Below are 27,782 nucleotides of genomic sequence, written 5' to 3'. Positions count from 1 at the left end.
TGTGGCTAAAGAGCTGAAATGCAGATACAGAGTCTTAAGGTGAACTTTTCTACCGTTCCCTTTTCTGGCAGTCACCTTTTTGGACAAGGGGCATTGAAAGATGTCCTTATTGAATCAAAGGGTAAAAGGAAAGTTTTGCTAACTCAGAGATGACAAGCGACCAGCCAGTTGTTTCTCAATCTCAATCCTTCTGCCCCTTTTGAACCCAAAACAGACAAAGGGACTTTATATTCCAATCCCAGCCCCTTTGTCAATGTTTTCAAGGGAGGCAAGGGTTCCAGTCTTCCTCAGATGCAAAGACAACCAAACAATGAACCCAATGACTAGTCTGCGTCCCTTGGGGTGAGGGGGTCATCTTTCCAGCTTGCTTCCTGCCTGGGAAAAGTCTGTGGTCTGTCCCATTCCATTGGATACAACGCCCCACGAACTAAAAAGAACAATTGGTCTTACCCATGGGTAGGCAAACTAAGGCCCGGATCCGGCCCAATCGCCTTCTAGATCTGGCCAGCGGATGGTCCAGGAATCAGTGTTTTTACATGAGTAGAATGTGTCCTTTTATTTAAAATGCATCTCTGGGTTATTTGTGGGACATAGGAATTCGTTCATTTTTTCCTTCAAAATATAGTCCAGCCCCCCGCAAGGTCTGAGGTACAGTGGACTGGCCCCCTGCTGAAAAAGTTTCCTGACCCCTGCTCTTACCTGAAGTTTTGTTTTGGGGGTGTATTTACTGTATAGCTCTACTATACACTGTTTGGGGGAGTATGGCCTATCTTGAGTGCTAGTTTGTCACGTTCCTTGTGTTGCGTTTCCTTGCCTTTCAGATATTTAGCAATTTAGAGATTTTTATTACAGAAATTTCCAGAGCCAGGGAAGGGGGAAGTTGGCAGGTATTTTTTCCTCTCTCTAGCTACTTTCTGCTTGGCGAATCCGGAAAACTGAGGGAGTGCCGCCTACTTCCCACAAGTCTTTGCTCCTGTCTAGTGTCTCGTGATAGGGTGAACACCCACTCCATTGGATACGACGCCCCACTCCCAGAATGACACTTCAGGTAAGACCAGTTGTTCTTTCTTCCTGCACTGTCGGAGACAGTATGCCTGTGAATGCTAATTGCAGGTGAGGAGAGCTGAGGATCTGCTTCCCATGGGCATCTCCTTGGCCACTGTGAGAACAGTGTGCTGGACTAGGTGGGGCCTTTGCCCAATCCAGCAGGGATCTTAAGTCACATGAGAGGAAGAGGAAAAGAATGCCACCTTTACTGTGGTTGGTTCTGGTTTATCGAAAGGAACCCAAACACTGTGGATGTCAGCAAGAGAAGGAATACCCCCTGGGAGTTGGAGGCTCTTGGGAGAGCAGCTGTTATGGGTAAATGAGGTTCTCTGCCTTCTCTTGGTGTGGGTTACCAAGAGGAGACCAATGGATAATAAATGGCTGGAAGCATTAATACAAATCCACAAACTTAATTTATTGTTAGGTTCTCTCATCTGTGCTTCAATTCCAGTGTTCTGCACATTAATAAATATACATTTGTTTAAAAAATTCCTCCAGTGTCTAATCTGCCATAAACTAACAAAAAACCACCCCAGGATTTCACCCCCCACCCCCAGGGTTAGCACAGCTGACATACTTTAACAATTCTGATAAAAAAAACTAACTACATTTCATTGGGACAAAATATACACATAGTTGTGAAACAGCTGTAACATCATTTAGCACATCCCCAAGTATGATAGGCAGATATGTTCACATTTAAAACTTTATTTTTTTATATCAGATTTTCATACAGCATGAAAGCAATACCTTTTAAAGAGCTATACTCTTTCCTGGTTCTCTGAGCTTGACAATGGAGTTGGTTTAAAAATAAAATAAAATTGAACAAAACATTTTCTGATTTTCTTGAAATCCAGTTATCAGGTATCCCTTAAATAAGGTAGTTTTGCAATATCTGAATGCAATCCAAATATTAAAGGACTGCTTTCATAATCTCTTAAAACTGAATCGCTGACCTTATCAAAGTTAAGCACTTATAAGGCGATGATTTCAAAGGGAGAAAGATCTTAGCAAATGCTCAATTCTGCCACTGAAATCTGGGGGGCTTAACTAGGTTGCATCATGCCAATTGACTTAAGTTTCCCTTTTTGGGTAAATGAACAAATGAGGGGCAGCTTTGTGCATTCTGAGATCAAATATCATAAATACAAGTTACACGTTTATTATTTTTATAAATTGTGAATTTGTTGTCAGCTACCCTCCCTGACCCCCAGGAATCTAAAAGGGAATTCCACATTATGGAGAAATGCTGTTCAGCCCATTAACTAAAAGCCTTTACTTCTGGAAAGGCACTTCTGGGCATTCAGGTTAACAATTCTGCTTTGCAGTACTTAACTGCGCCACACAAAAATAGTTAATTTCACATTTCCCCCCCTAAGCAAGTATAAATTTTGTAGTGCAGAAAAATAAAGAAAATGTCTACGTGTAGATGGAATAGTGGGGAAAAGGCAGATTTCCTTAAAAATCACCCACAAATACTTTTGTTGTTACTGGATGATTGCCTGGTGTAGAGGAGTACAAAAATACACACTGAATCCTTTAAAATATTTCAGATTATTCTGACAAATTCTTCTAAGTTTCCAGAGATACATGGCAGCCTTTTTTAAAAAGACTGCATTACCAGTTAGGCGTGATGCAGACGTTAGTTATATTTCCCCACCCTGAAATGCCAAATTCAAGTACACTTGTGCAATTCTTTTTAATATAAAAAATATCAAAGCTCTTTCACAATTACACTCCTGCTATCAATTTTTTAAGAAAACGGTCATATTACGTGAAATGTACAAAAAGAAACTTTTAAAGAATCACCATATAAAATATATAAAAAATATCTACAGCTATATATATATATTTATATTTTTATATATTTATATCAAAATGATGGTATTTTAAGACAAAAGTGTCCACCACAAGCTGGCAAAGGAATTGAAAAGGGCACTTGGTGTTGTTATGTTTTTCTCCTGAGTTCACAGATCCTATTGGATCTCCAGCGTAGGCCGAGAGTAAGAGCGGGTAGGGCTTGGTTTAAGCCGGTATGTCTACTGTACTGTGGACCATTTATTCCTCAAGGATATCCTTGCAGCATTGCTATGGCTCTGTCCACTTTCCCAAAAGGCATTGCTCTCCAGTAGCGACTTCCATTCATCAGTCTCCGCTTGTTTTGGCACAACTGATGCAGTCAGGCAGACCCTGAAGGTACCATAAGCTGCCTTACTGTGTAGATTGCAGGAAATGGGGCATGGCCACAGGGGTGGCGCCGTGAGAAACTTTCCCCAGATGCAACGTCCCTTGGCGAAGGCAGAATCAAAAGGTCCCAGGGAAGTGGCATCACCGGCGGAGTCGTCTCTCGCAAGTTGCAGCAGGTTGTCACCATTTCCTGATGATTCAAATTGAAGTTTCATTACTGCCTCTGTTCATGAAGAGAAGCAATCATGCAACTTGGGGTTAAAACAGAGACAGGCTGACAAATCCTTTAAGTGAAACTACCGAGCTCATTTTAATATGTTAGCATGCAGAGAGACAGACAGGCGTCAGCAGCTTGATGCAGTATGAAAGTTAAAAAGTGGGTGAAATTAATGACAGGATGTTTTTGGGCAAGGTAATTGGTAAAAAGCAAGTATTCTGTTGATTTTGGTATGGTGGTAGGGGATATTGTGATTAATTAGGTTCCCGGATATGACTCTGGCTTACTATCCTGATGAGTCAACTGACATTAAACCAGAGTTTCCCATTTCAAAAGCAACAGAGAACTTTGGTTTAAAACAAAGCAGGCTGAAGCACTGAAATTGGTGCGCAAGAGAAAGCAGGTGAAAAGGAGGAGCAAACAGCCCTGACGTTTGTTCCGGGCTTTGTAAGAACAAACGTCTGCAATACGGGCCATTGAAGGGTTAAAAAGTATGGAGAGGAGCAGGCGTCAGAAACTCGAGAAGGGCAACACCAGTGACAGAGAGAAGCAATTCACAAACAGTCACACTCACTCAGAATCGGAAGTATCCGCAGTTACGGTTCCCACATGGACATTCATGGCCAAACCGTTTATCTGTTCTGGAGGCTGATTTCTTCTGGGGTTTTTTATTGTTACTCCAGAATCTGAAGTGGCACGGATGCCATTGTTAGTCCCGATGGAAGTCATTCTTGACGAGATAGTGGTTTGATTATAATCTGACAGTTTTTCTCTTAATCTGTTCTTCATGTTTTTGTCCACCAGTGGCGGTGGGTAGGTGACTTTGTTCTTCAGTATGCCTGCCGTGGAAAGAAACGGGAAGTGATGAGTGGAGGAATTCAGTACAGTGGTACCTCTAGTTATGAACTTAATTCGTTCTGGAGGTCCGTTCTTAACCTGAAACTGTTCTTAACTAGAGGCGTGCTTTCGCTAATGGGGCCTCTTGCTGCTGCTACGCTGCCTGCACACGATTTCCATTCTCATCCTGGGGCAAAGTTCTCAACTTGAGGTAACTCTTCCAGGTTCAAAACCTGTATTTAAGGAAGACTCAATGCTCCCATGTATTCCTAGATTGGAAATAAGTAAGTCCGGCCTATCGTTACTCTTAACCACCAATGCCTACCAAGTCTTTGTCCATTTGGAAAAGCAGTTTATACAAGAAACAATCTTGGTACCCAAGGCTGCCCTTCACCTACCTTTTGGTACAAATCGTCATGGAAGAGAGCTCAGATTGAGACTGAAATGAAAACCCAGCAAGTTCTCGCTGCTTGTAGGGATCGATTTCACAAAGCCTTTCAGCAATGCTCTCCGGTGGCTGTGACACACAGCAGCCATGTCTGGCAGGTGATTCTACATACTCTCCTGCCCAGGCATCTCACTAAATTTACACTTGACAGTCAGTCATGGCTCCCTGTCACTTAGGATGCATGCATCCTCAAAAGGCATGTCTGCCACTTTCAAACTACATTTTTAGGATTGCACCAAAGCATCTTAGGTGCACACCTGCAGAATTGCAAGGTGGGTGAAGAACTGTTTTGTGTTTAATTATTTTGCATAACAGACCTGTTGGATCAGACCAAAGGCCTATTGAGTCCATCATTCTGTTTTCCAAAGTGACCAACCAGCTGCCTACAAGAAGCTTATAAGTAGGACTGGACGACACAGCCCTTTCCCACTGCCATTTCCTAAGGCTCTCTCTGATCTCGCAGGTCTTATTCAGCCTGCATGACTATCGGCAACCAAGAGATTTCTCCTCTGTGTTACTCCAATTCCTTTTTAAAGAGGTCTGAGTTGGTGGTCATCACCCACATTTCGTGGCACCAAATCCCATTGTTAAATGCGACGGCTGTCAATGTTTTTGGGCCGGTGGGCACATTTGGAATTGTGAGATAGTGCTGTGGGTGGCATGGCAAAGAACAAAAACAGCTACTCCATCTGAAAGGGTAGGGGGAAAGGCAGGACCACAAAATGGAGCAGGCATCATTTCCCATTGATGGGGGAAAGGCACTGACTGCTGTGCTTGCCTGAAGCAAAGCTCTCTGCACCTCTCCTTTGTTCAGAACGGATGGGAGGATGTACAATTGTGACATCCAGTGAAATGTGGGTATGTTTAAGGTGGTGTGCTCAACGTAGGAGAGGTTGAGACAATGAAAACAGGAAGAGCTAACGGTCTCTCGAGCATTGCGGATTTCTGGGGAGATATTTACGGAGACCTTTCTCCATTACCTTTCCTCTGTTCTGGCTGCTGGTGGTTCTGCTGCACAAGTGGCTTGTTCTCCTTCTGCTGCCCTTCATTCTCTGTATCCTGAGGCGCTTCGCTGCTGTGGTTGGTGTGGTTTTCCCGGTGAAGTTCCACGTTCACCTTGGTTTCCACCTTCAGCTTTTGCTTTGCACTTGGCTCCTCCCCATCACTTGCCGTTACACCCTCAGAAGGCCAGTAGGGTTTCACGTGATTGGGAACAGAATCCACTGCAGGACACAGGAAAGTAAAACACCAAACCAATTAAAAACGAAAAGCAACACACAAAATTAAAGCTTCTCTCTGTAGCTTCCTCTGTTCTTGGAAGCAGCTTTGGCAACTATCTACAACACAGAATATGCCCATTAGCGATGATACATCTTTGGCCAAAGCTGTCAAAATGAACTAGTTTCAGTCTGTGGTATCTTCTGCCTGAAAACCTGGAGAGTTGCTGCCAATCAGTGTCAATAGTGCCAAGCCCAATGGACCGATGATCTGACTCAGGATGAGGCAGCTTCCTTTGCAGTCATTTGGCTCAAACCTGGTTTGCATATAATTTCAGGTTTAAGTGTGTGGTTGTTTCTTTTCTCCTTATTTGCAGCCACCCTGCTGGCAACCCTTGCTCCACAAATGAATTGGAACTCCAGCAATGTAATCTCTGGTTGGGAAGCATATTTTTCTCACCACTGAGCATTTATTGGGCCACCACATACACACACACACAATCCAAAATTCATTCTTCTAAAACTGCAGGGTTATTGGCACTGAAAATGTTCTCACTTAATAAAACTAGGGCATAAGAAACTTAAGGGGGGGGGGTAGGTGATTTTTTTTTCTTTTTTTTTTTTTAGTTTAAAAAAAACCTTTATTTTGTCCAACATAATACAGGTTAGCACTTTTAAAAAGGGGAGCACATTGCCACGAAGAAGAGAAAAATAAAAAAAGAAAAAAAAAAGAACCACTTTACATATCCAATCAAGTTACATAGTGTTTCTCAAAGCATATTGCGTTCTACAGAGTATCATCTTCTTCCCGCTTGGCTCCTCTCCCCTCCCCTCCTGACTCTGTGTTCCCTCCCTCCCTCCCCCCCCCCGTCTTGACTTCTCAGCTTACCCATCACTGCCTAGATGTCCTTCTTTCCTCTATCCGCATGATCTTCCCTTTGTTCATAGTCTAATAATCTCAGTTATTTGGGTCTTTACTAATCTACCAGTAGGGTGGCTTTTCCTATCTGTGAGTTAAAATAATCCTTTAATGATTTCCAATTTTCCTGTCTTTCTAAATCACTTATTCCCTTTAACTCTTCATATTTTAGCGCCAAGTTATAATATGTTAACATTTTTAATTGCCAATCCTCCTTTTCTGGTATAATTTGTGTTTTCCAATTCTTTGCTATTAGTAGCCTCGCTGAGACCGTGGCGTACATGACTATCTTTCTATCTTTTGGCTGGAATTCATTACCCACCATTCCTAATAAAAAGATCTCCATGCTCTTCTTGAAGGGATATTTGATTATTATTTTCATTTCTATGTACACTCTCTCCCAGAATACTTTGATCTCCCTGCAGAACCACCACATATGTAGGTAGGTCCCTACCTCATTCTTGCATCTCCAGCATTGATTGGTTACGTTTTTATACATTTTAGCTAACTTGACAGGTGTCAAGTGCCATCTATATTGCATTTTTAGAAGATTCTCTTTGATATCGTAATTTGGAGTCAGTTTGCTATCTCTTTTCCATAAGTTTTCCCAATTCTCCACCCTGATTGGCTTTCCCACATCCTGCCCCCATCGTATCATCGCTTCTTTGATTTGTTCATCCTCTGTTTCCCATTTTAATAATATATGATATAAATTTTTTATATAATCCTTTTCCTTATCTAATAAAATTTCTTCTAGTTTCGATTTCCCTTTCTCGAAGCCAATTTTTTTATCCTCCTGAAGTCTCTGATTTAACTGAAAATATTGAAGCCAACTGGTTAAAAAAGTTTTAATTGAATTATACTCCTTTAATTTCAGTTCGCCATTTGCTTCCTCCAGAATATCTTTGTAAGTAGGCCAGTTGGCTTCCATATTTCTCCTTTTGGATGATACGATCTCCAGGGGGGAAAGCCACCAAGGTGTTTTCATTTCAAAGAATCTTCTATATTTAGACCAAACTGTAAACAATGATTTTCTGATTATGTTAAACATAAATACATTTTGTTTGTTGATTTTTTCTTTCATAAGATACCAATGCCAGCCGAACCCTAATCCATCACTCTCCAGGTCTAGTAAGTCATTATTTTTTAACTCAATCCAGTCCTTTATCCAATATATAGCTGCCGCGTCGTGATATAACTCTAGGTCCGGCAGTCCGAACCCACCTCTTTCCCTTTGGTCAATTAAGATTTTGTATTTAATTCGCGGCTTCTTACCATTCCACACAAACCTGGAGATATCTTTCTTCCATTCTTTGAAGTGGCCTGAGCCTCCCAACAGTGGTAGGTTTTGAAATAAGTAATTCATTTTAGATAATACTCCCATTTTAATCAGAGAGATTCTACCTAATAGCGAGATTTTTAGTTTCGACCATAAATCCAATTTTTTCTTTATCTCTTTCCACTTTTCCCCATAATTTTCTTTTACCAAATCTAGATTATTAGTCGAGATTTGTATGCCCAAATATTTTAACTTTTTGGAGATTTTTATCCCAGTTAATCTTTCTAATTCTCTTTTTTCTCTTTCTTCCAAGTTTTTAACTAGCATTTTAGTTTTATCATAATTTATTTTCAAGCCTGCCAATTGGCCGTACTCTTTTATTACTTGTAATATATTCGGAATGCTATACAGCGGATCTTCCGTGGTTATGATTATATCGTCGGCAAAGGCTTTGATCTTATACCTCTTCTTTCCTATCACCACTCCCCTTATACTTTCATTCTCCCTTATATTCCTTAGTAGAACTTCTAGTACGATTATAAAGAGGAGTGGTGATAGGGGGCAGCCTTGTCGCGTCCCTCTCGTTATGTCGATGTTTTCTGTCAATTTGTTGTTAATTATTAATTTCGCTTTCTGTTTTTCATAGATAGTGCCAATTGCCCGTTCCATATTTTCTCCTAAGTTTATTTCCTTTAATATTTTCTTCATAAATTGCCACGAAACCCTATCAAAGGCCTTATCTGCGTCCAAAGACAATATTGCGGCTTGTTTTCCTCTATTATTCTCCAAGCATTCCATTATGTTTATTATATTTCTGATGTTTTCTTTTGTTTGTCTGCCCTTGATAAAACCAGCTTGATCTTTATGTATTAGATCATCCAATATATTATTTAATCTATTGGCCAATATCTTGGCGAAGATTTTATAGTCGCAGTTTAACAATGATATTGGCCTGTAGTTCTGTGGGGATTCTAAATCTGTGTTCTGTTTCGGTATAAGTGTAATTAGTGCCTCTTCCCAGGATGTGGGTATTACCCCTTTCCGAAAAATGTCATTCATTAATTCTTTCATTGGAGTTATTATAATTTCTTCCAAGTTCTTATAATACTCGATTGGTAGGTGATTTCTTGATCACAGCCAGGGACCAAGAAGTAACTGGATTCCGAGTGATTCCCTTTTACAATAAAAGGTTTGGTGATTACTTGAGTTTCAGTACGCTACTTTCTGAGCCCCTGTTTTCAGCCAAATAAAATGACTTGTACATTTTGCAAATGATTTTTTTATAAATGAAATTAAGCCTCACTACGTGATGTGTGTGTGTGTGTGTGTGTGTGTGTATGTATGGGGGGGGGGATCTGCTCTGCTCAGTCTGCTTGTCACTGCCTCTCCACCGACTTTCCTGTTATGGAGAGGGTCATTTCCAAGCCAGGGCAGTCCTGCTGCATTAGGAAACACTGCACTCTTGCTCTTTCTGAAATGCCACAAGAGACACAAAGGGAAAACGCTCCACATTCCTGAAGAGAACAAGGAGCTGTTTTCTCTTTTGGTGGCTTCACGTGCTGCCCTGCCCTTTGCTCACCATGGACCTGTTGCCTGGATTGTGTCAGCTGACTGGAGCGGCATTCCTGTGCCTGCTGAGAGGTTTCTTCTTTCTCGGGCTTTCACGCTGTTCTGGGTAACACCCAAGTGTGGCCAGGGGTATTTTTGGCTTTCTCTAAATTTACTGGTGCCGCAGCTTCACAACCAATGAAGGAAGCCATTGCCCCATTTGCCTAAGGAACTGCGACAGCAGAAGACCTTTCTAGACTAATAATCCCCTTGTGTAGTAAATGCTTGTTTTGACTGTGGCTCATCTCTGCTGCCCTTTTAACCTTTAAAATGGTGTTTTCGTCTATCCTTATGAGCGGCACGCAAATCAGGTGGGTAATGTGAAATAACAAGTCAGTTGTTCCAGGGGTGGGCAACCTGTGGCCTGAGATTCTCCGTCTAACTTCATGCGGGTGACCAGAAGTGATGGATGGAAAACAGGATGGAGTAAGTAGTACTTTCGGCTCTGGTTCTGCTGGCTTCCCTATCCACTGTCAGTGTGTGGCCCCTGGCAGATAGAAGGGTTCCCCTGCCCTGTCTTATGCCAAACCCATTTAGATTTGCAGTGCATCTTCCAAGGGCAAGATCCTGCTACTCTCTGAAGCACACCAGCCATTTCAAAGTGACTTTTAAGGCCCCCCAGGAGGAAGCGGTTTTAGCTGTTAACTCTCTTACCTTTGGGAGTGCTGTGGAGTGGACCCCGGTCATTGTTTTTTGAGCTGGCTGCGTTCCATTTTTTCCCTGCTTCTACCCCATCATCCTCACTATCCGACGAGTGTGAGGAGGCATAGGAGCTGCTGTGTTCGTCAAGGGACAACTCGCTGTCCGAGTCAGAATCGTTCTCTGTAGAAGTAAACGAATGAAAGTGTTGAAACAACGCAGGCATACGGTTTACTGGATGCAAGAACTGAGGGAAACAGAAAGTTCATTAACTTATCACATCCTTCAAGCATTCTTTGGTCACAGAAAGGTGTTTGATCTAGTCCACTCTATCAATCCTCTTTGTGCAGACATAGTCACAGAGGATAGGGCTCTCGATGGCTACTAGCTGCAACAGTTATGCTCTGTCTCCTCTGTTGGATACCTCTGAATGCCAGTTGCTGGGAATCCAAAGTGGGAAGAGACCTGTGCCACTCATGTCCTGCTTCCTGGTTGGCCTCTGTGCCCTAGAGAAGCCTCAGAAGAGGAAGGAGAAAAGCCAGGGGAGTGGTGGTAGGACATGGAAAAAAGATGATGAGGCCGGGGGGGGGGCAGGATGGTTGGATGTTGGCCAAGCAACAGGCTTGAGTGAGAGAGGAAGGAGAGGCAGCTGAGAGGGAGGTGGGGGCTGAGGCTGCAACAGGAGCCTGCCAGTTCTACTGTATTCAGCTCCACTCCTCCCTTTTCTTCAAGGGCATAGAGAGCTTTTCATGGAGCAGAGAAAAGAGAACAGAAAATGGACGGAGTTTAAGATGGCTGGGAAAACAGCTGGATGGGGAGGAGACTTAGGGGAAAGTGGGAGACACAGTTCTTGACCCCCGGGGCCAGTCCTGCCCGTAGGTTTATCAGCTTGTATTCTGTTTCTTTGAATAAAGAATTTTATTGCTCATCTCTGTGTCTCCATGCTGACCTGCATCTGAACCAGCCCTGACACCTATGCATGAGTAACTACAAACACAGCTTTGTATCTTGCTATATTATGCATTGTGGAGGATCTCTTGTTGCCCTTTTCAACACAGTAGTACCCTTACGGCTCCTGACATTTCCTATTACTACAAATATTGATTTGGTCCTGATGCAAAATGGAAATTAGTTACTGTCGCTGCTTCTACTTAAGCCTGCCCTAATCAATGGCACCTGACAATGAGACAAACACCCTACAGTTTACTGAAACTGAGAAAAGCACTGATTGTGTTAATACCGTGTTTCTCCTAAAATAAGACACCGTCTTATTTTATTTTTTTCGCTCAACAAAACACAGTATGGCTTATTTTCAGGGGATGTCTTATTTTAACCGTGTTGCATCGGCACGCTGCATAGCCACGCCTCTCCAGGCTGTTTTAATGGGAGGTACCACATCACTATGGCTTATTTTCGGGGTATGGCTTATTTTTGGGGAACGGCTTATATTTCGCAAATGCATAGAAATCCTGCTATGGCTTATTTTATGGCTATGTCTTATTTTAGGAGAAACAGGGTACATGGTGCTGGTTGGTGGGGACTAGAGGAGATGTTTGTCATATACAGTTCTGAGAAGAAAGACCTCTTACCGTTGGATTTTGATGGCTTCTTGTGGAAGATGGAGGAATCGCCTTCTGTATGACCAGCTCTTGCTTGGCTTGATGACACACTAAGCTTCTGGGCGGCTTCATCTCTAAAAAGAAGAAAAGGGGGATGATAGCAAGCAACCCCACAGGGACACCTGAAATTCTAGTTTGCTGCTTCAAATGCAGCGTTTGCCTGGTGGACTGTATGGCAATAGTATACCCGCTGCAATACAATTGGCATTCAGCCAATGTTTTCTTTAAATGGTGCAATCAAACGATGGAAACTAGCGCACAGGTAAGATGCAAAATGCATATTGCACAAAAATGAATCTGCAGAAGCATAAGGAAAGCACAACTTGCGCAAAAGTAGCAATGCATTTTATTTTATTTTTGCAAAAGCAACACAAAGAGAAACGGGAGAGGCCTGAAAGCTATGTGCCGCCACCAGATTACCTGAGAATATAAGCAAGGTAGCTATTGTGACTCTTGGCTGACCTGACGGTGCTTTCTAAGGAGACGGTGGATTCCCCAAGAGTGGTGCGATACATATTTGGCTCTTCTACGTACGTGTCGTTACAGTTCAGAGACCGCTGGGAGAAGGGGAAAAATAAGAGGTGTTCACCAGTAAACACATTTGTTTATTTTAGAAACCACCCTTCAAACTGGAAGGTCAATATTATTAAAGATGATCAATACATACAGACCAAGTCCTGCAGTGAAGCTCTTGCTGAGCTGTACCATTTCATACTGAAATTAGGGGGCTGCATACTTAACTACTCCTTCAATGCCCTTGAACACAGAAAAACTGGATCTCATGGAGACTTGCTAGCTTTCTTCCTGACATGCTAGTTTACTGTGGCTTTTTGGGTATGTGTGTGTGTGTGTGAATATGATGAGCAATCGGTAACAGGTGACCCTCACATCTTTTTTGTAGTGGTACACCCAATCAACAGCCACATCGTGATTATCCTGGTCATAAGCTTTGGTAGTCAGATGAGCCCTACATTTTTTGTTTGGAGGAAGCTTAACTTTTTAGTTATTTGTCCAAAGAAATGTTTTTCTTGGGCCATCCAAAATGTGACTTTTAGGAAATGGTGAGCTTTCAGCAGGAGAAACTTTGCTCCTGAAAGTCAATGTTTGAGCGGCCAAAGGTTTCCGATGATCCCTCATTTGATTCATAAAATCAGATAATAAATGTAAATTTGGGATCTAAAAACACCACGGAACAGGACAGAAATAACTGTAAACGTTTCCTTAAAAAGAGTTTCTGCCCTTAAACGCTAACAAGAAAACAAGTGAGTTGCAGTAGGGTTATATCCAACTAAGTCTTACTCAGAGGAGACCCAACGAAATCAATCGACTTAAGTCAACTCCAATGACTTAAATAGTTTAATAGGGATATGACATAATTGTATAAATCCCATTGCATATACTTCCATTTACTTTCTAAAAAACCCAAAACTGAATGCAGCTTTGTTTTATGATGGTAAGAGAGGCTATGTCCTAAAATAAACAGAGTTCTAGGCCAATTGCTGATGGCAGGGAATCCAGACAAAATTTGGCATTAGCAATTTTGTCAGGATACAGAACTATTATGCGTCAGCGCTGGGAAATGCTTTTTGCAGAATGGCTCCTTACGGTTAACAATGTAGCTCTTGTGGTGGCGGTGTCATCGGGGAGTGGCTTCTTTCCAGTGAAAGTATTCTTCAAATGTTTCCTCACTTCTTTATTGAATATACAGTGGAAGAAAAAGATGAACAGGCCCTAGATGTTTTTTTAGAGGGATGAAGAAGAGAGAAAGGACAAAAGAAGAATATGTTTTAAAAAACAGAAAAACTTTGCAGGGAGTGGGTCTTTTAATGATTAAAGGAGGAGGAATTCACTAAGTTTGCCATTTTTACCTATGAAGCCCTGACTTAGCACTGCATAATCAGAGAAGTGATAATCCAAGGAGCATGAAGTGGATCTGAAGGCATGCCACAAAAGCACGTTTATCAAACTCACCTGTAAGCAGCTGAAGATAGCAAACAGGTAGTGAAATGTCATTACATCACTGTTCACCGCCATCAGACCGAGTAACCAGGTAGCGCTGATCAACAGCAGCAGTAGGAAAGCAGTCCGCAGTACAGAGCTAGATGAAAACCACGAAATAATTTGTATTAGGCATGAAATATGGCAGTCCTTGGAGCACACACACTGCTATTCCCAATTCCTCCCCAGGAAAGAAAGAAATTCTCAAAGCTCTGGCTGAAATGCAGAAGTTCAGAATGAAACACAAGTAAAGTCAAATGCTACTTTGTCTTGTTTGCTATGTGACCTTGTAAAAAATCAGTTTTTTGAGACTCGTCCACCAAATACACTCTAGGCAGAGAGACTAGCTACTGGTCTGTGAATTCGACTTTGCTGTCTCCTAGGTAGCCAGACCCCAGAGGCTTGGCTTATGTCCTAAGTAACACCCACTGATAAAGCAGGTGATAGGTAAAGGGGATTTATTCTGTAAAGGTAAAAAGGTAAAGGACCCCTGGACAGTTAGATCCAGTAAAGACAACTATGGGGTTGGGGCGCTCATCTTGCTTTCAGGCCGAAGGAGCTGGTATTTATCCACAGACAGCTTTCCGGGTCACGTAGCCAGCATGACTAAACCGCTTCTGGTGCAACAGAACACCGTGCCGGAAGCCAGAGCGCACGGAAACGCCGTTTACCTTCATGCTGCAGCAGTATCTATTTATCTACTTGCACTGGCGTGCTTTTGAACTGCTAGGTTGGCAGAAGCTGGAACAGCAACGGGAGCTCACCCCATCGCGGAGTTTCAAACTGCCGACCTTCTGATTGGCAAGCCCAAGAGGCTCGGTGGTTTAGATCACAGTGCCACCCGCGTCATGTGCTAGCAAAGTGTTTTCCTCATCAGGTGGTATGCTTTCACTGACACCAACTCCTCTCTCTGTCACACACACAAAATTATACTGAGCACACCATAAGTGCCTTCCTCAATAGAGCAGTTCAGAAAACTACAACCATCTCCAGAAACCAGATATGTCTCCTTTGCCTTTTGTCTTACCCTTGTTCATCGCTGGGCAGTGGCAATACTTCCCTGTTATGTACACGGTTAGTAAAATGGTAAGGAACTGCCTTGCCTCTAACTTGTACATATTTGAGGGTGGGACTCCTCAGAAGATAATGAGGCAAACTCCCGGACTGGAGAAGCACGGGGGTGGAGTGGGGTGGTGGTGTATTTGTGTGCAGATCAACAGAAGAGCTGCTTCTGTGCACTGGAATCTTTACCATCACCCGATACACCTGAAGTTTGTTCTAGCCCCATCCCTGATAAGGGAAGATCCTGGAACCTGGACTAGATCATCAGTTACCTGGGACTTAACGGTAATGCCACAGGCTGGGAAGAGCCAACATGGTCCCCTCCAGATGTTAGTGGACTACAACTCCCATCAGTCCTGACCAATGGTCATGCTAACTGGGGCTGATGAGTTGTAGACTCATTAGGTCAACATACTGACTACTCATTCCATAGATGTATGTACCCATGTTTCCTTAATGTGCAAAAGTGTTGAATTTTAGTATGTTGTAAGAAGCTCCATGGGTAAATTCTGGCAGGGTATAAATAACATTTTTAAAAATTAACATTTTATTCTCCTTGCTTACATCTTAGCAGAAGCATGCTGTCACAGGGTGTAGGCACATTCTGGCCTGAAGGCAATTCTTTTACCTTTAGCAGCTGCTTTCAGGGAGTACATCACTGTAATTATGCTATGGGAGAAAGTGTCTCAAGACGGGGATCAGAAGCAAGAGAAAACTGAAAGGGGACAAGGAAGGGAGTGGCTGAGCATGAGCTGACAGAAGGGAAAGGAAAGATTTGACAAATAGTAAAAAGAACAATGGCACGAAACATTTCGAAGGAAGAGGTGTCCCAGTTTCAGTCTGGGGGCAGGGACAACATGTTCTCTCTCTGTGTGTGTTACCACTTCTCATGATTACAGTGGTACCTCGGGTTACAAACGCTTCAGGTTACAGACTCCGCTAACCCAGAAATAGTACCTCGGGTTAAGAACTTTGCTGCAGGATGAGAACAGAAATCGCGTGGCGGCGGCAGCAGCAGGAGGCTCCATTAGCTAAAGTGGTACCTCAGGTTAAGAACAGTTTCAGGTTAAGAACGGACCTCCAGAACGAATTAAGTTCTTAACCCGAGGTACCACTGTAGTATCTTTTGGCCACGGTTACAAACTTACACAACTCCAGTTTTTTCCAGTGAACGCTGTCGTCGTCTGCACGATGCTTTAACTGCTAGTATGAAGATCACAACGTTGATCTGGAGGGGGAAAGTATGGATCAGAATAGTGATGAGCAGGTGTTTTCCTTTCATGAATTCACCAAAACACGGTTTTCTACCCAGCTAAGAGCCCCTTGCTTCATGTTATGCTTTGCTTTCTTAATTCAAGAAACTTGAAGATTCTGCTTTGCAAGGTTTGAAGTAAAACAAAGCTTCTGGAGCCAGCTTTGTAAGAACAAGAAAGATTTTGGCCTTACAAATTGTTCTTGCGAAAGGTAGATACTACTGCAAATGCACAGGTACCATTATCATGGACAAGAATGCTTTTAACTGTTGCAAAAACAGCATGCTGGATAAACTAGTCTACGTCAAAGTATGGGACACGCTTGAGGCCAGGAAGGATTCACGCAGTATGTGGGAGGAACAAACAACCAGGAAATCCCTTGGGGCACAATAAGTGTGAGACTGCTGAGCTCTGGGGCTTGGTTGATAATGTAACTGCACGCCAGTAATGAACTCAACTGTCGAGTACTGTAGTACAACTGCTTTATAACACAGGAGTGCTGAGGTTGGGGGACTCATCTAGCCCTGAACATGATCGGTATTATGCAAGAGGCCTTTTTTAACCTATATGCTGGTGACGGTGGGGTGACAGTTCAACTCATTATGATGAGCACACCCCAACCTGACTTCCATCCTCCCCAGGCCAGAATACTTTAGGCTATTGAATGTTTTGTCCATTTTGCAGCTGAAAGGGTCCTTAGAGGGGATTCTTTAGGATAAGAGGAAACAATTTCTCTTCCCCAAATACATTTTGTTCTTCAAAGGAGTTAAGAGTCCTCACAAGCTTACTGTACAGGTGAAACTCGAAAAATTAGAATATCGTGGAAAAGTCCATTTATGTAAGCAATTGTTTTCATTAGCTACTGGAGTTTAATATATGAGATACTCATGACATGCAAAGCGAGATATGTCAAGCCTTTGTTTGTTATAATTGTGATGATTGTGGTGTACAGCTGATGAAAACCCCAAAGTTGAAATTGTTAATTTGGGGTTCTCATCAGCTGTACGCCATAATCAACACAATTATAACAAATAAGGGCTTGACATATCTCGCTTTGCATGTCATGAGTCTATCTCATATATTAGCTTCACCTTTTAAGCTGAATTACTGAAAGAAATGAACCTCTCCACGATATTCTAATTTTTCGAGTTTCACCTGTATTCCAGACTGAGAAAGGAAAAGAGATTTCAGGGGTGAGTGATGCATATCTACAATACTATGTTAGAAGGCCCAACAGGCCAGATGCTTCCAGTTACAATGTTTTTTGTAATAAATGTTATTACACTTTCAAAAAGTTGACATATATACATCAATACATAAAAATTTTATCTTTTCCCAACTTCCCACCCCATTTTCCATGGTGTCTGAATTTCTCCCCCTCTGCTGCGCAATACCTTCCATCTCTGATACCACCACATCAATACTGTATTCTCCAATTCCTTCTGTTGCTCCTATTTCAAATCCTGCTTGCAAGTTCATTCCCAATTACAACTTCTAAGTGGGTGCAAGCCACACATATCATGATACTTACAGGCACAAATGTTCTCTAGATTTGATTCCTGGCCCGGAAAACACACAAAAATATCCAAACCTTTTAGTAATTGACTAAAGGTTGATTTATAAGTTACAAAAGTCTCCTAGTGTGCAGAAAGGGATGCCAAGTTTTGATAGAAATTTGTAAGGACTGATGTTGCTATCAAGGCTTTTTAAAATAGTTTTAGGATTAGTTATTGGAGCTCTGCTGTCCCATATCTTTTGTACATTTGATTCAAATTTAGGGATATATACAACAAATGAATTTTTAAGAATGTTCTACAGTCAGAGTGCTTGGCAGTAATAAATTCAGCTCGGATGCATTTCACGCCATTGGCAGATCCTGCAGTACTTACAACCACAACGATCACAATAGGTCCTGCAAAGCTCCAGATCAGGGTGTCGTGAACGGAGAGCCAGCAGAAATCTGGGTTCCCATAGCCCTGTGGATCCAGCCCCACTGCAAGACCTGTATCGCAACACAAAAGTGGAAGGAATTTCTGATGTGGAATGTCCATCAAAATAGTTAAGATTCACACTCACAATCCATCCATATCGTGTGTACTGGGTAACCACTGCCAGAGAGGTATGGTCTTTCCCTCTTAGAGCAGCCACCACCCAAAAATACTTAGCCATCCAGAAATGTCTGGCATCAATTAAATTGGCAGAAATAGTCTGCTTCTCAAGACTGAATATTCATTTGTGGCATTTGCACCAAACATCTGAATCCAATATTCGCTGGCAGTTTTACTTTCTGCACATTGCATTAAGATTTTACTAAATTAAAATAGACCCAATTCTTGCCCTTAGGTGTGCAGTTCACCTACTATGAAAATTAACAGGAATTATAGTATTTCTCTTATGTTTGGGGCTTGTTTTAGGGTGCTCAGAATCATATACAATGCAATAAAATAAAATAAAATACACAAGTCCCAATGAGCTTTATCCACAGGAGGATTAAATACTTTTGTAATGTCTGAAAAGTGCTAGAGAGCCTTCCTACATTTTTAGAACTCAAAATAAATACAAAAATAACACAACTAAAAACACAGCAACCATGCCTGTTGGTATAGAGTACTGTACAGTGGTACCTTGGTACTCAAATGGCTTGGCTCCCGAACAAATCAGCTCCCAAATGCTGCAAACTTGGAAGTTAGTGTTCTGTTTTGCAAACGTTTTTCAGAAGCTGAGCATCCGATGCGGCTTCCAATCGAGTGCAGGAAGTTCCTGCAGTCAATCGGAAGCCACGCCTTGGTTTTCGAACAGTTTCGGGAGTCGAACAGGCTCCCGGAACAGATTAAGTTTGACAACCAAGGTACCACTGTATTTTTTTATTTTTTTCACATTTATCTTTAATAAAGTTAGTACCACTGTATTTATTTTATTTTATAGAATGAGGCACAATGGAGAAACTGGATAAGTATCAAATAACATGCATTTTCTAGAGTTTAGTTACTTTTCTCAAGGAATGCATCTGCAAAGAAACAAGCTTGGTGGAAAAATTAGCTTTTCAGCATCAAAACAACTCAGTATAGGCTTAGATCACTAAGTGATGCAAGCAATTCCCACTGTTTGAAGCAGAATGGAAACTTCAAACACATCCTGGAGAATATTCAAGAAAAATGTTGAGAGATGTCATGCTGCAAGAGTTAAAACTTTCAGATATTTTCTCATCTTTCTTAGGACTGCTCAATATTTTCAGAATATTTGTGAGTGGAAATAATCCCTTTACCCTTCACTGCCTCAGTTTTTGCCAAGGGTACCCATTTTACTGAATACCTCAAGCTTGGGCAGAAAATATTAAGACTATATAATTGTCAATAACTTAATTTGACTGCAGATTCTGAGGCTCTTTCTGTTGCATGAGTTTTTGTATGTGCAAAGGATCATAATTTTACTTGTCTGTCAACTACCAACAGAGAACAATGCATTGTTTTCTAAGGAACCTACTTCTGAACTTTTCAAGTCCTGACTTCCTGGGAAACCATGCATGACTCACAATAAGCTGTCAGCAAACCTTATCGCCTGCTTTGTTCTGCTACGGCTGATCATTTGCAACAAATGTTTGGCTTGCATTATTAATTATTGTGCAAACATATATAAGATGTGGGACCGGTCAAACTGTAATTTATGGTTTTGCATTAGGAAAGCAGACAATATATATATATACCGGTATATAAGAGTTGAAAAGTTTATATTTTATAAAGCAGAAGCTGCTGACCGCTTTAGGCCAGCGGACATTTTGAGGAAGTGTTCTGGGCACCAGTCACAAAATGGTTCTATTTTGGGTGTGCAGCATTACACCAAATGGCTCCATTGGTGTGTGACATGACAACAAATGAGAGAGAGTACAATCATTTCTCCTCCTGCCCTGCTGCACAACCTCATGTTTAATACAGGAATTCCTGTTGGTCCTGTTTGTGGAAATAGCACGATAATGATCCCCCCCCAATGTTGCTGTTGCTATCGAATAACAACAGGGGATGTCCCCTGTTACTAGAAAAAGTACCGCCCTGCCGCCCCACCAGGGATGTGTGGCGGCACCTGCGAAGTGGTGGCAGGTTCTGGTGAGATCTTGCAGCACACACAAGATAATTCAATATCTCACCAAAAGCCACCACTACTGCTGCCTCTCCATTGGCAGTGGGGTGAGTGCGGAGCCCACGGGAGGGCGTCCTTTGTGGGTTTTGCTCCCCAGAGTGGTTGCCTCAGCCTGCATCGTGGGTGGGCCGGCCCTTTTATTTATTATTTATATAATTTATATACCACCCTATACCTGGAGGTCTCAGGGCAGTTCACAGAAAAGATCAACATAAAAATCACAATATATATAATCAAAATAAAAACAACAACCCATTAACCCTCCCCCCCCACCAAAAAAACCCCTCCACATTTTAAAAGGAATGTCAGTCATATCAACTATAGGCCTGGTTAAAAAGTAATATTTCTGCCTGGTGCCTAAAGGTGTATAATGAAGGCGCCAGGCCAGTTTCCCTGGGGAGAGCATTCCACAAACAGGGAAGCCACTACAGAGAAGGCCCGTTCTGATGTTGCCAGCCTCCGGACCTCTCGGGGAGGGGGCACACGAAGGAGGGCCTCAGAAGATGATCTCAGAGTCCCGGTAGGTTAATATGGAAAGAGGCGGTCCTTGAGGTATTGCAGCCGTGAGCCGTTTAAGGCTTTATAGGTCAAAAGCAGCACTTTGCATTGGGTCCTATAGAGCAGAGACACCTGTACCTGCCTCTCACATGTACACTCCACATGTGAACAGCCACACAAACATTTCTCCTCTCTTTGCCATGCATGCTTCCCCCTCCCTCAATCCCTCTTTTTTACAGGCCACACATACACACAGACCACACATACAAGCTCTACCCCTCTCTGACCAAATTCACCCCTCCCTCTCTTTCACAGGCCACACATGCATGGAGACCACAGATACAGACCCCTTTCCTCTTCTCTCTCATACACACATGCACATACACACAGAAAGAGGCCACACATGCATCTCCCTCCCCCTCTGCCCTCCATCAGCCATCCCAGCACCCTTGAATGAACACCCCCCCCACCCCACATACCTGTACATACAGAAAAGCCCTTCCCTGGGTGAAAGAAGTAGCTGCCATCAGCTCCAAGTGGCTGGTGAGCAACAAACAGCTGAGCAAATCGGACAATCCCTGCCGCTCCTTTCTCACCCCAGACAAAGAGCCCCTTCATGGGAGTGAGGCAACTGCCTGCTGCCAGCTCCATATTTAGTTTAATGGATTACATTGATCCGTTTTAAAGGATATTCCACATTAATCAGGCAGGAATGGATTTTTTTAAAAGTATAACCTAAGAACATACAAAATCGGAGGTGGCAGTGAGCAGCTTAAAAGCATTCCGCTTCCCTCGTGTAGAAGGAAATGCCTTGTATAAAATGTTGCTTGTTGTGCATACTCTGAAAAACAAAGATTGTTTTACTCTAGTTTTATTCACATTACAGCACAGTCCTATGCTCAGAAGCCAAGTCCTATTGAGTTCCACAGGATTTATTCCCAGATATGTATGCATAGGATTGCAGCTTTAACTGATTAAAAGTCATGCAATTAATTGGCTACCATTTTAAAAAAAAACTATGCAACAGCTCTATTGGCTATATTTTTTTGAGCCTGTGGTGTACCACTAAGCTCTTTTTTAATTAATCATTGTTATTTCATTAGCAGAAAAATATAGAACAAGTAGAAACCCAGAAAGTTTCATTTAAATTGTTTTTGGCTTCGCTTCAAACACTGCATACTTAGTTTTTCATACCCTGCTCTGCAACCCCCTCCCCCAAAAAACCTTACTAGGATTACATCTCACAACTCACTAATGAGACATAGAGACAGACTGCTGTCATTTTGAACAGGAGCATAGAGGCACAAGAGAAAAGGTAGCACTGAAAATCCCTGGATGTTGAACAGAACAAAGTAAAAAAAGCCAAAGTTCCACATAGTCCAGCATCCTGCTCTCACAGTGGCTAACCAGATGCACAAGAAACAGGGTTTTTTCTGCAGTGCTCTCCCCACCATGGAACATAATTTTAGTGGAAGTTAGGCAAACTCTGGCTCTTCTTTCTTTTAAATGAGCTTCAAAGACACCTTTTAAAAAGAAAAAAAAAGAATGGTGTTTGGACACAGAAATGTCCTGCAGGATGCTGGGGTTAGAATAATTGTGCTATTTGTCCGATGTTGGTTTTTCTTTTCTTTTTTTGTTGAATGTAAAGGTTTTTTTTATTGTTTCACAACATTTTACCGATCGTTTATTTGATGCATTGTATTAGGTATCAACAGCTTTGCAAGGTAATGGTCCTTAAAAGCAGCAAAGAAATATTCTGAGTAAAGGAACTTAAAATATGCATAACTTAAAAATATGCTGAGGTAGGTACCAACCAAGGAGAAGGGTTTTTTTTGGTGTGTGTGTAGTGGAAACTCAGCTATGGAGAACAGCCTCCTTGCAGAGGCTTGCTTGGTGCCTCTTCTGTGGCCTTTCAGCACCAAGTAGAGACCTTTTCATTCATCCAGTCTTTTAAACTGTGTTTGAAACAAGGGCTGCAAGTGATTTATGCTGTCTCTGTTGTACGGAAGCTTCTGTCTTCTTTTGTTGTTGAATAGTTGGTTTTAATTATTATATATTGCACTTTTAATGTTGCTTGTTATAAGACACCCGGGGAATATTTATTGATGGGTGGCAATATAGATGTAATAAATAGCAAACAAAATAATAAATTAACCATCTGCAGGGTCACATTTTCTGCGCGCCTGAGGGAATATTTCTACCAGCGCAAGCGAAATCTAGAGCATGTCCGCCTCTTTCTCTTCTCAGAATATGAAAAACACTGCAAGCAACCAAGTAATTATAATAACGTGAATGAAGTTATTCCTGAGGTATGTGTGCAATTCTTGTTCCAACTTGAATGCAGTTATGTTTTAAGTCCCTTTATCTGCACAGAAGTTACTTTAAGTAGGGCAAGAGGCACCCAGTACAAATGTGTGTCTTGTTTTCATTTTGTGCCTTGAACTGCTCCTAATATCTAAAGCAGTGGTTTTCAACCAGTGTGCCACAGGCAACACTGGCCTCTGTCCTTCTTTCTTTCCTTCCTTCCCTTCCTCTGATACCCTCCTGCATCTCTGCCTCCCAAAGGCTTGCACAGCTGCTGTTGCAGCAGCCCTGGGTACAAGCTCCGCAGGTGAATGGTGCCTCTGGGGCTGGCCAGGGGGTGCTGGTTGCCGAGAGCTATGGCGGCCTCAGAGCAAGCAAGCAAGCAAGCAAGCAAGCAAGCAGGAGAGGGAGCCCAGCCAGTCCTTGCTGTTGGGAATGAACAGACAAATGGGAGGCTGGGCAGGCACGCAGGCAGGCACTGTGCTGGCCTTTCTTGTGCTTGCTGTGTGCAAGGCCAGCCTGGTAGCTGAGTGCCCAGTGCCAAAGGGGAGCCCTTCTGCCATGCAGGGCTGGCAGCGCCCGCTGCTGCCTCCCAAGGTAAGGTGCTGGCCTCGCGTTCACCTTTGGCCAGTCTCTGTTGGGCCACTAAGGCTGGGGGCATCCTCTTCCCAGGTCCCTGTGGGGCAGTGTGAGGAGGCACCTCTCTTTGGGACAGGAGGGGGAGTAGCTCAGAGACCAGAGGCAGCAGTAGCAGCTGCCCAGAGAACTCGCAAGAGGGGAGATGAGAGGAGGCTGAAGGAACACTCCACAAGGGAGGGTGTTTGAAAAAGGGTGAGAGGCTGCTAGCTTTGCAGGCAAGGGGTGACATAACTGGACTCCTAAGCCCCAAAGGGGTGCCGCAGAAAGAATGTAGCTGGTCAAGGGAGCCGTGGACTCAAAAAGGTTGAAAACCTCTGATCTAAAGGCACCACTGATAAGTATAATCCTAAGGATGCAACTACTTCTTGAATTAGGTCCAGCACGAGGAAAGGGAAGGGATTATAGGGCATATATCCATTGATTTAAAAACAGTTTCTCTCCACAGGGAACTGGCAGTCCGTATGGAAGTGTTTCAGATATGGGGCATTATTGAACAGTTCAAAAGCCAGAGCTGAATAGCAAAACTTTTAAAATGTCAGGCATCTCAAGCAGAGAACATGCAGCGATGTCACTAGGTTCCCATGACTCTTTGAAAGGAAGCCATGACAGCCACACTGATAGAAGACAGTTGTAAGTTTGTAGTGTAGATATCTCCCCAACATTTTAGCTTTTCCTCCTTCATCGTCTAATTTTCCTTACCCGTTATAATGGCAGGAATCCCCCAGCCCATGACGTAGTAGAACCTCATGTGTCCAAAGTTGATGTTTCTCACTTCCGTCAGCATCCGGTAGATGTGAAGCTGTTCGACGAACATCCAAGCGAAGGTGCTCATGTAGAAGTAGTGCAAAAGAATGGCTATCACCGTGCACACAAACTAGAGAAAGAAAGAGCCCATGAAATTAGAATGGCCTCTGCTGAGCCACAAAAGAATCTGGCACAAGAGGTGGACTTCCGTTAGACGTAAACAAGCCTCTAAACTTAGAGTAGCCTATAGCCATCACAACTTTCCTAATTACAGAAAGTTTATCCTAATGCAGTAGAGCTCTTTTAGAAATACTTGCACAACATCTGCCTTGCCAAGATGAATGCAGCCTCCTTGCCATCTACAGTTGCAATCGAAATTATTCAACTGCCATTGCAAATCAGGTTTATTATCAAAATTTACAGACCTCCAGCAATTGAAACAAACAAAAGCAACTGAAATAACTCAACATGAACAGATGCTTCAAGTGGTTTCCCCCAAATTCAGCTGAAATTGCAATTTAGCGCTTTGTTCAAGCCTGGACAAACTGCAGCTAGCCTAAAGGGTGGTTTACTACATAGGTGGGGAACCTGTGGGCCTCCAGATTCCAATTCCCCATCAGCCCCAGAGAGCATAACCAATGATGAGGGGTAATGGGAGTTGCAATCCAGAAACATCTGGAGGGACACATGCTCCCTTCCCTTGGTTAAGATTAATGACAGTTTAGGGTTTGGATGTAACCCAAAACTGATTAATCAACAAATGGAAGCTGAAGCTTCTGATCTCCTCCTTGCAGCCATAATGGAGGAGTTGGTGGTAATATACCAGCTCAAGACACCTAGGTTCATCCCTGTAACAATAAAGCCTAGTTTATCATTCCATCTGAACGCAGTCACCATCTCTTACACTGGACTCGTGGGGAAGGGTGAGTAGATTGGCACTTGGCCACCTCCTCTAATCAAGGCATTCACAAAGGAGTCGGTGAGGAACTGAACCTCCCCTGACCTGCTTACACTTTGAGAACTATGGTTTTAGTTGCTGTGGCTAGTTTTTTAAACAAAACTAAAAATATGCCCCACAAAATATAAAAAAGTTTTTACTGCTCTAAACTAAAGTGTGTGTGTGTTGGCTTCTAAAAATATTTGTTTTGTACAGGTCACCATGATGAAAACTGATTATTTCAGGTATGCAACAAAGAAAATATATCATTTTTATTTTCCATCAATCATCCACGGATGACTGAAACCTCTCCCTGCCATGTTACTGTTGCTTTACAGAAACTTATAAAAGCTAAAACCAAATGACAAGGAATTCCATTTCATGTGTGCTCCCACATTCTTTGACTTTTCATGCTCATCCGCGTGTGACTCCTTGGACAATTCTTATTCCACAAGGAAGGATTAATAGTTGCTTGAAACACACTCACTGCTACAGTTTCAAGGAGTGGCCCTTTGCTGTGCAATTTGTAGCTTGCTAAAGAAAATACCTTAACAAATGGTTTAAGGAACAGAAACAGGTAGTAAGTAGCATATTGTTGTTAATTGAGGTAAAAGGGAGCAAAAGACTGCTGTTCTCATGCTAACATAAAGGAAATTGGTTTCTGGAAATTCTATCCAACAGAAATACGGGTTTATAAAACACAAATAAGCCTTTTGAAGTGTCTTGTTGAAAACGAAGGGTGGGCACAATCATTTTTAAAGAACCACCCGCAGGAAAGATGATGCAGCACTAACAGCTACGGTGAAGCTTGAAATGCTAAACACAAACTAATTTCCCTGTATTAGTAGCAGAGCCTTCAACCTCTGAGACCTCCTGCTGACAGAGCAACAGTCCGTCAGGCACCAGAGATACTAGGTGGAAATAAGATGGCAGCCACTGTGCCTGGTACTTCTTTCAACTCTGAAAGATGAAGAAGAAATAGTGCCAGCACCATTACCTTCCCAAAGCGCAAACACAGCTTTATTCTCCTCCCTTATAGAGGAGCAGCTATAACAGGCTCTCCCTGCTGCTTATTCCTGCCAGCGCTCACCCCAAACCGCTGGTAAACTTACTGGGGGTCCTGATGGGGTGATGCTTGGGGTGGGGGGAGTGAGACCTATAAAACCTGGCACTGGGCCTGGTAACAGTGCTTTGACCAAACAGGACTTTCTTCCCAGTAAGCGTGCAGAGGACTGCAGCCACGAGCAATGTGGTCTTGCGCCCTCTTAACAATCTGTTAGTACTTCTGTGTCTGCCTACGTTTGTCACAGGAACAGGGTAGGGTTCCTGCTTAAAGCCACGCCATCTGCCAGGCTTCTGCTTGTCCCAAGCGGTGCTAAATTGAACGTGGGTTGGAGCCAGCGCAGCCTCAGCATCAAAGCATTGCTTCTGTGTTCTGTTTTGTTTAGTGCAAAAGGCATTGAAATTAACTCTTACCGGATTTTCTGTCTGGTTGATTCCTATCAGGAAGACTAACTCTGAGAAGAAGAGGGCAGCCACCAGGTTTTTGTGGATGCTGTGCAGGTTGGAGCGCAGGGTTCGGATCAGCACAAGGAGGACAAAGGTAAGCAGCAAAGCTACCAGTGAGATGGAGACCGTTGTGTAAGTGATAATCTTCAGAGGGAGTGCCTCGCCATTCTGTGGAGTTAAGAAGAACCATTTTTGCTACATGCCCTTTCTAAGTGCTATACTGTATATAAAAAATGTTTCTTGAGTTAATTTCACACACACCCAATCACATAGTGTAAAGAAACAGGAACTGTAGTGACTCCAAAGAGTGATAAAAATGCCTTTTAAAAATGTGAGGTACCTTCAACTCACTTGATGGTTTTTCTTAGTAATAAAAAGAAAACCACAATTAAATTGGTTTCAAACCACCAAGCAAGTTTTTACTATTTTTTCCTTCCAAATTTATAGCTTCCTGAAGTACAGTGGAACATCGGTTGTTGAACATAATCCATTCCAGAAGACAGTTCGACTTCCAAAACGTTCAACAAGCGAGGCGCAAAGGGCTGTCGCAAATTCAATTGAGAAAATTGAAAAACATGCAGCGGAAGCTTTTTGACTTCCAAGGCACGTTCAAAAACGGAACCATTTACTTCTGGGATTTTGGCATTCGGGTTCTGAAACGTTAGTCAATGGAGATGTTCAGTAACA

At 42.6% G+C, this 27,782-nt stretch overlaps 1 protein-coding gene across 1 annotated transcript in view; it reads right to left on the bottom strand.

The window, feature by feature from the left end:
* Nucleotides 1-1,441: 1,441 nt before the first annotated feature.
* CELSR1 (cadherin EGF LAG seven-pass G-type receptor 1) overlaps nt 1,442-27,782 on the bottom strand; it is a 153,577-nt gene continuing 127,236 nt past the window's right edge. The window contains exons 24-35 of the mRNA XM_033163528.1: nt 27,063-27,263; nt 24,605-24,779; nt 18,220-18,332; nt 16,226-16,305; nt 13,989-14,115; nt 13,623-13,748; nt 12,438-12,574; nt 11,988-12,091; nt 10,414-10,581; nt 5,717-5,959; nt 4,026-4,290; nt 1,442-3,457 (exon numbers count right to left, since the gene is read on the bottom strand). Coding sequence (XP_033019419.1) covers nt 3,433-3,457; nt 4,026-4,290; nt 5,717-5,959; nt 10,414-10,581; nt 11,988-12,091; nt 12,438-12,574; nt 13,623-13,748; nt 13,989-14,115; nt 16,226-16,305; nt 18,220-18,332; nt 24,605-24,779; nt 27,063-27,263 — 1,764 coding nt within the window. The 3' untranslated portion in view covers nt 1,442-3,432. The remainder of the gene's footprint in view (nt 3,458-4,025; nt 4,291-5,716; nt 5,960-10,413; nt 10,582-11,987; nt 12,092-12,437; nt 12,575-13,622; nt 13,749-13,988; nt 14,116-16,225; nt 16,306-18,219; nt 18,333-24,604; nt 24,780-27,062; nt 27,264-27,782) is intronic.

The sequence above is a fragment of the Lacerta agilis genome, chromosome 10 (assembly GCF_009819535.1).
Source record: "Lacerta agilis isolate rLacAgi1 chromosome 10, rLacAgi1.pri, whole genome shotgun sequence".
NCBI classification, from domain to species: domain Eukaryota; kingdom Metazoa; phylum Chordata; class Lepidosauria; order Squamata; family Lacertidae; genus Lacerta; species Lacerta agilis.
This window is presented reverse-complemented; position numbering and strand designations above follow the sequence as displayed.